Genomic DNA, 12,286 nt, shown 5'->3' on the forward strand with positions numbered 1-12,286 from the left:
TGTGTGTGTGTGTGTGTGTGTGTGTGTGTGTCTGTGTGTGTGTGTCCTGCTCCAACACGTTCATATTCCCCCCCAAATAATTCCTTTGTACAAAATGGAATTGGAATAATAACCATTTACCAATATTGTTTTATGTTTGTTTGATCCCAGTGTGTGTCTCGTAATCCTAACATTTGAGCCTTTTGTGCCGAGCATTTTGTCTCTTTCTGATTAACAACTTAGCACATTAAAGTGAGAAGGAGTAAAATCATTTTCGCAACATAAAAATGTTGTCGATTGAGCTCAGAAAAGCAATTTAGCAGGTTTCACCCCACAGTAATTTCACCCATGTTCTGTTTTAATGGCTTTGTTTTGCAAAAAAAAAGAGGAAAAAAGCTCACGAGAGTCAGAACACTGGAGAGCAGTTCATAAATTGAATTTTAAATTTAGCAGCTGAATTACTATTGTCTCCCATGCCTCCTCCCCTTCCTCCATTGAATGGCATGCCCAGATGAACAAAAGTGAAAAACACATTTGAAGAAAATAAAAAACAATTTCTGTGTATTCCCTCTAGTTTTTTATCTGCTGTCCCTCCTGGCACAAACACGATTCACTTTGTGTCATATTCATAATTTTTTTTCCTAAGTACAGTCATTTCTCTGAGGGGAGGAAAAAAAAAATCACATTTCAATTTGTCAAGAATTGTTGTCATTTTTTTGTGCCTGGTGGTGTGAGGGGAAGGGTGTTCATATCTCCAGGAAAAGGCTGCAGTGCGCTGAAATCTCATTTAGTGGAACTTGTCATGAGAGCAGATTTGAGGTTTCGTTTAGGAAGGCAGAGGATATTCTTTTCTTTTTTTTTTTTTCTTTCTCCGTGGACAGGTGTGGATGAAGTCATGTGTAGAAGATGGTCCAATGCATCAGATGTAATTTGATTGTGGCTGTTTGATTTAAGAATTTCCCTCCACATGTGAGAGAGATGATGAGGTGCAGTGAGGAGAATTCAGCCAGCAGCACAATCTTTTGCTTAAATGTGTGTTTGTGTGTGTTTAATCGAGTGTCCACTTCTCTGCTCCCTAAACTCGGAGGTTGTTTTCCGTGCTCAGTACCTTCCTAAGTGCAGCATTTAATGTTTTTTTGCAAGCATGTGTGTACACTTGGCGGCCGTGTGAGGGGAATTACTTGTGTTGTGCTCAGTGTTTTTGGCAAACGGAGGACCTCTTGAGATGGATTGGTGAACTGGATGGAGTTTGGGTGTGTGTGTGTGTGTGTGTGTGTGTGTGTGTGTGTGTGTGTGTGTGTGTGTGTGTGTACGTGTGTGTGTGTGTGTGTGTGTGTGTGTGCGCACGTGTGTGTCCCATATCACGAGTGGCACAGTGCCCTGGATTTTCAGAAACCGGAGCGTGCCGATGCTGCTTGGTGGACCCGTGTGTGTGTGTGTGTGTGTGTGTGCGTGTTGTGGGTGTCCAAACATTTGAGAAGGTCATGCGTTGCCCTTTTACTCGAGCAGAAACACCATTAACGCTACTTTAGAAACGTATGACCGGCATCAATTTGAGAACATCAAAAATGCTCTAAACAAATTTCTGCTTTGATGTTGCCTCAGTTTAACTCGGTGTTGCCGGACCGACTCCGTTTCAGCAGCATTCAGAATTAAGTTATTAGTCACTTCTTACTGAGCAATAAAACGTCAAGTCAAATGATATCATCAGACTGCTAACGCTCGGTTAGCAATGATCTGACGTCAGTTTGTTGAAAACCAGTCATGGATTTCTTTACACTGTCATCTGCTGCAGGTACATCATGTCATGAAGTACGAGGACACGCCTCTCCATCTGCACTCAGTCTGTCTATAATATCAAAAGCAGTTATACTGAAGGGGAAATATTCAAAGACAAAACCTGTCAAACTACAGTTTAGTACATTTCCCATATTCACACTTATTAGGAGAGACAAATGTTTCACTCAACTTATGATTGAAAAACTAAATTCACTGTTATGTGAGATGATAACGAGCGTGATGTTTATCAAATATCCTGCTGTCATTTGTGATGCTGTGATGTTTGTGCCGTCCACTTTTGTTTTCCAGATCGCATTCGGGCACAAACGTGTTGCCTATGGATTTATTTGAGAAGTTGCCTTTTCCAATCAAGCACAATAAATTATTGTACTAGATTGAGATTTCTTCTGATGATGAGGTAGGGTTAATCATGCTGCCCCTCCACGGGCTTCCTTGATGTTTCCCAATCAGCTGGGTTTTCAGGGAGGGGGCTGTTAAAGAGACAGGAGCCGAACCGGTTGGAGGACAAACTGAGGACCTGATTAAAAGGCCAGAATAAAATAAGGAAGGATTTTTTTAAACTGTGAATCATGCAAAGTTACTCGAGTGGAGTCTCCGAATACAATGGAACTCCTGGAAATGAGCACAATAGGTCTCCTTTTAGTTCATCCATCAGTATTTCAAAATACAAATGGTTTTTCTACCAGGAACATTTTTAAACCAGTTTTACGCACAATGGCTCATGACTTTAATTATCCCCTAATGTGCTTCAATCTAATGCTGCTGATGATTTTGTCATTTTGTTCAATGCCAGTTCGGTGCGATGCTTAAATGTTTTATTTTAGATCCTCACTGCTGGAGCACTCTGTGACTTTAGCTGCTGCAACTAAGGGAATGATTCACTTATTAGCAGTTTCATACATGAAGGAGGACAAAGTAAAGAGCAACAGTTCCCTGCAATTCACGAGCGGGGCTACAACCCTGTATTAAAACACACATCAGTAAATGTCAGAGACATTTTTTCTCTTTGTCAGGATTAGACTCTTGAAATCCTGGTGAGGTGAACCTTTGCAGAATAACCCCCCCTCTCCTCACACACACCTCCCATGCTGTGAAATACCTTTAGACACTCAAGAACACTCATCCCTCCCTCTCCAGCTTTCTTACTCCATCTCTCTCACTACCCAAACACTCTTTTTTTTTTTTTTTTTTTTTCATCTCTCTCTGTCTTCCATACGCTGTGAAATAGTCCAAACTGCTCCACGCACATGCCTCGGTAGACAAAACCACTTTAAAGCTGGAGCGCTGTAACCGTCCACACGTAACCTGCTGAATAAAGTGCTCCCATCCCCTGACATCTCTTCTTGATATTAGCCTGGCAATATGAGGCAGCGACCATTTCTCCTCTACGATAGACGAGGTGATATTGAGTTGGGGAGATGGGAGGGAACTGAGGAGGGAGCGGGTGGTGGTGGAGGAGTGGGGAGGGGGGTAGCAGTTTGAGATGAGAGAGAAGTGGTGAGACTGTGTGTGTGTGTGTGTGTGTGTGTGTGTGTGTGTGTGTGTGTGTGTGTAAGTAACAGTTGGAACAAAATGTCATAAATCGCTCATGATCCTACACTGCGGAGACAAAAGGGGGAAAGCATGAGAGGAGACGGGGAAGATAGAAGAACTCCACATTATCTGCCCGGCAGACAGACAAACACGTCGCTACGGGTGACGGATCGGCATTACCCCGACACACTGTACTGGAATTTTCCAACGGTTAACCGAGACCCCAAACAACCCCAAAAATGGCTCTGAAATACTTCACAATGGAATAAATTGCCCTTAGTCGGCACGTTCTCTTTCTTCCATGTGAAGCCGGTTCCCCAGGTGAGGCTGTGAGCAGGTACACGGCCGGCTCCGATGCCTTCAATTCCCTCCTGGGATTTGAAGTTGCAAGCTTAAAATGCCTCTCCACATTTTTTAATTGTAAAGTTTGGACTCCCGCATCCACATTGTCCTCACCCTTTCTTTTTTTTTTATACCTCACTATTCCCACCAGAGAGTGCGAAGGGAAGGCTGCGTGGATGTGGGAACAAGGCCATTGTGGTATTTATTGCCACTGCTTCCCATCACTTTAAACAACATTTTGAAAGCTCCTTCAGACATTAAAACAAAGATACAAGCTTTAGGTTTTAATTAAATCATTTTATTTTGGCCCTCCTCCAGGGAAAGTTTGCTCCTGATGCTTTGCTTACTTAATTCCATTTGGCGATCATTTATGATCTGTAGACATCAATTTAAAGCTTCCTCTCATTGTGCCATAATAAAATAAATCAGTGCTGGCTGTGGTTTGAAGTGTGTACGCTAAGTGGGTTTAGTTAGGGTTTCCAACTTGGCAGACCGTGGATGAATTCATTTGAACACCTCTCAGCCAATCACAATGCACCGTCATGAATGAATGTCAAATGTTTGCCAAAATAGAAATGCTGATGCCGGATCATTAATCTCTCTTTTCTGTCTACAGGTGGCCTCCATGGACTTCATGGCCATGAAGCGCTCACAGGTGTATGGCATGGCCAACAATCCCTACTCCACCACACAGCAGCCAGGGGGCGGGACTTACACCCCCAGCCAGCCATACACGTCGCCTCCTCCGCATCGATATCCAATGAGCATGCAGGGGAGGGGCCAAATGGGCTTGGGCGGGATGCAGTATCCCCAACAGCAGGTATGTCAACAAGCCCAAATGTTTTACCTCTGAACGTGTGTGTGTGTGTGTGTGTGTGTGTGTGTGTGTGTGTGTGTGTGTGTGTGTGTGTGTGTGTGTGTGCTTCCTGAATGAATCAACCCTCTCTGCAGTGCCGTTCCAGATATTGTAGCTGGTATTAGAAGCGATATTGCGATGGGACATGTGCTTCTCGCCGTGAACATTCTCCAGCGATTTTCCCCTGAAGGCTTGGCGTGTTCGATTTGAGATGCAGCCTAAAATACCAGGCAGCACATTTCCCACCCAGACATGTGGCGGTGTCACTCCCGTTCATCACTCAGCTCCTGTTAGACTCCCTCCGGAGAGGGATGGTGTGAGGTATGCGTGTTATGTGTGTTAGGATGTTCGTTGTTAATGCTGGTTTGATGGTGTGTTTGTGCACTTGATTATTTATGTGTGTGTGTGTGTGTGTGTTTGATTCCAGGGTTTGTATGTAATGCTCTCTGTGTAGTAAACATAGACGCAGCACAGTCGGCCCACGTCACGTCTCTGTGCAGCACAATAGGTCTGTGTTGGAGACAATAGTGCTTCTGTCTGCTTTATTGAGTCTTAAGTAAATCCCATTTGGACTGGAAGGGTGTGTGTGAGTGTGTGTGTGTGTGTGTGTGTGTGTGTGAGTGAAGACAGAGAGAACGTATGCATGTGTATTAATACATGTGTTTGTGTGGATGATACGCGTGTCCCACATTTCTGGCAGAAACTGAACGTGTGTGTGTGTGTGTGTGTGTGTGTGTGTGTGACAATTTAGTTTCATCTGTGCAGTTTTGTGGTGAAACAGCAGCACTGAGCGCCACAGAGGGGGTGTGTGTGTGTGGGGGGGTGGGGGGATGTTTCCTGCTGTCACTGCCTGCTATATTTAGTCAGCCGGGTCTCTTGGCCTGGACTTGAACACCTCTCAGTGGGAGGCGAGCGAGCTTCCACACATCGCATGACCACAAAAAGAAAGAGGAGGAGAGGAACGCAAACGAGCCGACAGACTTCCTGTATTGTCTGAAAATGGTGTACAGATGTGTGAAGATGCAGAGAAGAAACATTCTTTCACATTATGCAGTGGAAATACGCACTTTTCTGAGGAAAACATTGTTAAATGGGGAAGGAATTAACAAATAGGGACGCTGGGAAGTTAGTTTATTCGTGTCCTTTCTGACGTCTGAGGAATTAAAATATCTCGGTTGGTCTTACAGATAAATTACAGATGAACCAGAACGTGTTGGATCTGAACTCATACTGTGTTCTTAAAATATATATTGGCCTCTATTGCATCAGTTATCATTTTTTTTTCTCAAATGAAGTCTGAGGGAGTTCCTTCTGAGGTAAAGAGTTGTCTTAGCGGGAGCGTGTAATGTGGCTTAAACCCGACACACATTCAGTCTGCGGTCCTGAAACTCAGACTTCATCGCTACAGGTCTAAAACCTCCTCTGACGCATTTTGATGATGTCAACACTCCCCCCAAAATGTGCTCTACTGAGCCTCATCAGGGGTTTTGCGGTATGAAATACACACAACTGGGAGCGAGCGGGGGTGCGTATGTGAAGACACGCTGTGCATGGAGAGTAATGCCGATCCATTATGACGTACAGTCAGTCGCACACTCAAAAATACATCCTGGTGCTGTTGTGTGATGAAATCCTCGGGCGTATTACATAGGGGAGGCTGTGGTTGGGGTAGCAATCACTGCCTAGCGTTATGGAATGTAATTAGTTCAAATAGAATTAGTTGTTCACTCCGGCTATAGCCATGGGAACCGCTCTTCTAAAGTTTCTAATTATCTGGCTCTGGCTTTAAAAGCAGCACCACCGCATTGCCTATCTGCAGCCGGTGAAATCTAGCTCACAGTAATGAGTTCGGAGGAGGAGGTTTAATTCCACACTCTCAGATGAGCGTAATGAGCCTCACCTACAGAAAAGCGGTCAGGGGTCTGAAGGAGGGGGGGAGGGGGGTCTGAAAAATGAACGCTTCACATACGTGCTGCAAAATTTACCATAAATCAATTCTTAAAGCGACTGTTAATTGACAAGACGTCAAAAGACTTGTTGCCGTCGTGTCTGAAGGAGGAGAACGTGGCATCCTGCCCTTTTTTTTTTTTTTTTTCTTCAACCCAGATGTTGCACAACTGTCCCAGGATCAGCTGCATCAGCAAGGGGCACCGTGGGTGATGTAAGACGCGGCACACACAACCTCCCATGATGCATCGCACTTCAGGGCTGAGACCTCAGCTTGTCACTGCCAAGCATGCTGGGATGTTGCCAGGCAACGTGACGTCAACAAGGATGTGTGTACATCTATCTCTGATTTCCACGGGACTGAGGGACCGTGTGTGTGTGTGTGTGTGTGTGGTGGGGGGGGGGGTTAACAGTGGAACAAAATGTCTTCTTTGACTGCCTTTTATTACTGTGATTAAATTCAGCTAAAATTAAGCCTTATTTGTTTTAAATAAGAAGTCCACAGGAATATGTATGTTTCATCCACTGGAGTTATCATATCATCAAAAATAGTGTGATTACTCCTGATTAGAGCAGCACTTATTTCAAGTGTTTTATTTTGGAATTATAGAAACACCTATTTTATAATTTATTTTATCCCTGGAGGTATTTAGCCATGTGATTAGTTTTTTAAGATAGTTGACATTTCTGCCCCCCCCCCTCCACACACACACACACACACACACACACACACACACACACACACACACACACACACACACACACCTCACACCCCCAGTGCTATGATGCTAACTGTAATTTTGACACATCCACAAACAAACTTGTGCAGGAGAGGAGAGAGGGTGAGAACGTACAAAAAGACTTTTCTTATAATTCATGCAAACACCTCGACTGAACCGTTTCCTTCATCTGGATGTCGGCGGTGGAAAAGGCTTATTGGTGTTCTTGTAAACATGCTCACTGTGTGTGTAACCCAGAGGCGATGGCTGACCCTTGAATCCAGGTTGACTCATAGTTTCTGGGGGACCGTGTTTACCTGTTCAGGCCCCCGAGCTGAATGTCTGGTGTTATCTGTATGAAATCACAGGAATGCATTCACAGACCGTGCATCTATCCCCACGCTGATGTAACCATACGTGCACTCACACACATGCACAGCACTGCATTTCACTTCCAATTAAGTACTCCACTCATGGCCTCCTTTCCTTAATCCAGCCGTAGGAAGCAAGCACCGACGCCAATCTCACTGTTGATGTCTGAGAGACAGAAAAAAAACAGCCTCATCTTCCCCACCTGCCTCCAGCAAATAAGCCTAGAAGTTGCATTGGGCGTAGTTAGCGTCATGCTGCGTCGGCATGCATGTTTGTGAGAGACAGTTTGAGTGTGTCAGGGAGGGCGAGAGACAGAGTGTGCATGTGAAATAGTGTAAGAGACTGTGTGTGTGTGTGTGTGTGTGTGTGTGTGTGTGTGTGTGTGTGTGTGTGTGTGTGTGTGTATGTGTGTGTGTGTTTTGAGTGATGGGAGCCAGAACAAATATATCAGCTCAAGGAAAGAAAGAAGAGAAAGAGGAGGAAGCAGAAGAAGGAGGCAGGTGTCTTGGGGATGACAGGCCACACGAGAAAGGCGTCTGTTTGGGAAGTGGAATGAAGTTGAAAACGAGAAAAAAAAAAAAAAAAAAAGAAGAAGAAGAAGAAGAAAAAAACACTGCCGCCAATTCTGAGTGTAATTTCCTGTGATGTCAAAGTTGGCAGATGGAGAGGGAAAGGAATTTGAAGGAAACATTAGTGTTTGATGTGAAAAGAGGGGAGGGGTGATGGAGTATGAGAAAGAGCAGGAGAAAAAAAAAGATATCCTGGGAAATGAAGGGGAGAGAGAGAAAGAAGAAAAAGGGAGGAGTGTGTGGAGGGGAGGAGGGGGGTGAATGTGTCAATGAGTCAGGCAGAAGCCATTACCAGTGTTGGCTGTTTGTTCCTTGCACACTGGGCCAACTTAATAGAAGCCAAGCATTTAAAGTCAAGTAGAAATGTGGCTGACCCGCCACCTGTTCAGCACACAAACCACAACACTGCTCCACAAACCTGTTCTCATTGTGTAATTATCAGGGGAAAGAAAGAGAAAAATAACGCCTCTGTTCTTTATAAAGCGCGTCTGTATTCTTTTCAGCTGGACGACAGCTGTGTACATTCCTCCACTATAAGCAACACTCAAAGATGGCTCTCCTCTGTTTGGATTCATTTCATGTCACATTTCTGCAACACAACATGTTTGCGAGTGTTGTGCGTGTTTGAAACAGCGAAAACCACAAAACTAAACCATTGTGAAGTAACTTTGTCACGTCTGCATTTTATTCCTTTATGTAAATAGTTGTGCACACTCCATTAAGCTGTTATTTAAATGAAACAGTTCAGCGGCAGCAGTAATTAAATCTACATAGAGCTCTTTTTGCGGTGTAGCAACAGGATATGCCGTTTTCATTGAAGACATTTTCTACATGTTGCAGTAGAAAAAGCACAGCTGTAATAAATGAAATAAATGATGTCTGTGTTCCATTTGGCTGCATCGGTTTTAGGGTCCTGGTATTGTGTGCATGCTCTCCGACTGCCACGCTGAACCGGTTGAGTGGAACACGTGAATAATAGAGAAAACATGAATAATATCTGCTTCTTTCCTACAATGGCAAGTCCAAATGTCTGCAGTGAAAAAGACCCATCACAGAGAATACTGTAAGTGATCCATTAGAGCCACGGAGAAGAATGGGTTCCAGGCTAATGCTTTCATAGTTTCCACTATTTTTGATTGTAAACATCTTAACCATATCTAAATGATTGTAATGGCCTCCAGTCATTATTAGAAATACCAGTTCATTACAACCCATTATGCAGTATTTTGCACATAGAAACACCGTCGACAAACCAGAAAGAAGAGCTAATAAACAGTATTTCCACTGCTTTCCTGTACGGTTGACGTGTTGAGGAACCATCTTGAATTTTGAGGTCGATGTTGAGGTTTTTCCTACTTTCTCAGTCAGAAATCCAACTTAAGGGGTGTTCGGGGTGAAATTTCAGACAGCGAAGGTTTTACATTCCCAAAAGGAACGCACTGTGATTTATCGGATCCAGAAGGGACTTTTAATTAGCACTTGATTAAAAGCAGGCGAGCTGAAAGGTCAGTCAGGTGAACCTAAATACAGACAGCACGAGCATCCAATGTGGGGCAAATATTCTGTATGTTCTCCACAGGTGCCTCATTAGAGCGACTGAGGTCGTAACCATACCGTAGTAATAGTAACAATAGCACAGTAATGGTGTGCTTGTGTTTCTCCTTTCAATACACTGACAATAGAAATAAAGACTGAGAAAAGGACGGCATGGGGGGGGGCATATTTCACCCTCAAACCATTTTCCGACCTTGAATCAAAGTCTTTTGCTTTCCGTGAAGTTCCACTGCATGAACTCACTTTTTAATCTCAGAGTTGCTCTTCGTGATCGACATGAAACAGTTCACTTGGTTCCAGCTGGTTTTACTGACGACATTAACGATGGCAGAGTCCCAGTAAGTCGTTACAGTGAGACCGTAAGCTACCATGAACGACACCAGCACCCTGAAACTGATTGGCTGGATGGAAGTCAGCTGTCTTTTTATTATTTACATGTGGGATTTAATGTTTCTCGTCAGTGAAGAAGGGACAACACCTCTGTAGGTTGCAGGTGTTTTCAGACCTTGGAAGCATGTTATGTTTCCACCCCCTTTGGTAAATATTGATTCAGACCAGCCATTACTTCTGAATTTTACCACACTCCAAATGCCAACAAATATAACAGCATTTGTAAATATTCCCTACATTAGCATCAAATACTTGTTTTAAGTTTCCATTAAGACAAAAAGCTGTAAAAATCCTTGTTGGTCCAAACATCATCTTGTGGATTATCGACTTAAAGGAGTTAGATGGGTAATTTACTACATCGATTGAGCCTGGGCAGGGGGGGAGGGGGGTCCTCACCAACGGAGAGAGAGTGAGGGCCACTTGGAAGCACTTAGGGGCCCCGGGCGCTGGGGTTGTCTCTGGGGTTAATGCAGCCAGCGCTGCTGCCTCTGACGGATGGCTGGGAAGCCCCAATAAATCAGCCCCTCTGCCAGGAAAGATGGAGGGAGAGGAGGGTGGGTGGGGGTGGGGTACAAAGGGGACCACTCCAGCCTCATCACAGCACGCCCCTTTTGGAAAGGCTCTTGAAACATCGCAGGCTCGCCGTTCCAAGTCCACATCTTGTCCACACAGATACACACAACGTGCACTTTTCTTTCTTCTGTCTCTGCAACAACTCCAGACCTGCACGGCACGCCAACCCCCGGGACCCTGGGCAGCTTCAGCTCACAATTAAACAAGACATTAGGAGGGAGAGGGAAGTGTGTGTGGAGGGGGGGGGGGCAGAGAAGAACAGGATTGAAAGAAAGGAGGACAACGATATGGAAAGGCTGATTAATTAGGGGTTCCTCTCTGGCTACAGAATAGATGAAGTTTCAGGATCAATTAATTAGTGAGCTAGCCTACGCACGTCAATGGCTCTAATAGCCTGCTCTCATTTGTAACTTTTATTACCCCACTGCTGTGGAGTGGCTCTCAGCCAATCAAACGCCACGTGAAACCCATGCGATGTGGCCATTAACTAGAAAGAGGGGACGAAGACGACTCCCTGATTCTCAGGAGTGGTGCTATCAATCACACCGATGTAGAGAGTCTGTATGCTGAACCTACGGTAAAACAAAAAGTACGAAGGTAGCAGGGATGTAGGACAAGAGACCGGTGATATGATGAGACCCTGTGGATTCCACATTAGTTATATTACAAACCCAGCTGTCACTTATTTCCTGCTGTTGCATTACTTGTACGAGCAGCAAACTCCATCATTCCCGCTCAGAAAGCTGCAGTAATGTTGGGGTTTCATATGATTCGGTGTTGAAAGCAGGCAGTCGTTGTAAAACGTCACAAACGGCGTGTTTTGTTTCCGTTTTTTTCTTTTACAGATCCGTGCTCGACGCTCCGTGTCTGTGGCGCTCTATATGTGCTTATTGATAAGATAAAAGAGCAGAGAGATGAAAGCGGTGCGAAACGGAGGGAGTGAGGAGGAGAGAGCAAAGAAAGGGATGCTTTTCCATCTTTGCGGAGTTACAAGGGGATTAGTCGCTGCTCTAATTGGCTCACCGAGAATTCATCTCAGTTTTCATCCAGATTAGAGATAGATTTTTACGCAGGTCAAGTCTGCTCCGGCATCTCCGCTTCTTCGTTTGTACTGTAGAACGGAGAAGTGAGGAGATGTGACACGCCGTCAACATTTGAAAACAGATCTGAGAAGGCGTAGATTGGCATGATCAAGGTGTTACCGAGATTCAGCTCGCTTCCCTCCGCTTGGTGTTACACTGAAGATGAAGATGGGGCCTATTTTTAAAGACTATAGACTTCGAAGAACATCTTCAGTCTCGACTAACTAAATATAAGTTGACCTAAATATTAATATGACCCCCCCCTCCCTTATAGAAACAACAGTTTTTGAAGTTTAGCGCTAATTACAGGGAGATAAATAATCAGTCCGTCCCAGAAGGATCGGCATTAATGTGTTGATTCTTCTAGAAGGAGACAGATTCACGGACTCTTCAGGATGAAGACCGTGACCCCGTGACCCCGTCGTCATCACATCTCCAGCAGACGGATGTCAACAAGGCGACGCCTCCTCGGCGTGTCGGCGTCCAGGAGAGACGGCCTCCCAGCGGGGGCTCGTCAAACACCAGTATAATCTCCTGAGCTCACGGTGACCGCCAATGGTGCAAAAGTGT

The 12,286-nt window shown here is 44.7% G+C and overlaps 1 protein-coding gene across 4 annotated transcripts in view; it reads left to right on the forward strand.

Moving 5' to 3' along the window:
- The window catches only part of LOC138199753 (AT-rich interactive domain-containing protein 1B-like), a 156,160-nt gene that overhangs the window by 17,928 nt on the left and 125,946 nt on the right, over nt 1-12,286 (forward strand). For all 4 annotated transcript variants that reach the window (XM_069151930.1, XM_069151932.1, XM_069151934.1 and 1 more), the window contains exon 2: nt 4,271-4,474. In XM_069151930.1, the coding sequence (XP_069008031.1) occupies nt 4,271-4,474 (204 nt within the window). The remainder of the gene's footprint in view (nt 1-4,270; nt 4,475-12,286) is intronic.

The sequence above is a fragment of the Embiotoca jacksoni genome, unplaced genomic scaffold (genome assembly GCF_022577435.1).
Source record: "Embiotoca jacksoni isolate LCO1_2020_lvr unplaced genomic scaffold, fEmbJac1.0.p SCAF_18, whole genome shotgun sequence".
Taxonomy (NCBI): domain Eukaryota; kingdom Metazoa; phylum Chordata; class Actinopteri; family Embiotocidae; genus Embiotoca; species Embiotoca jacksoni.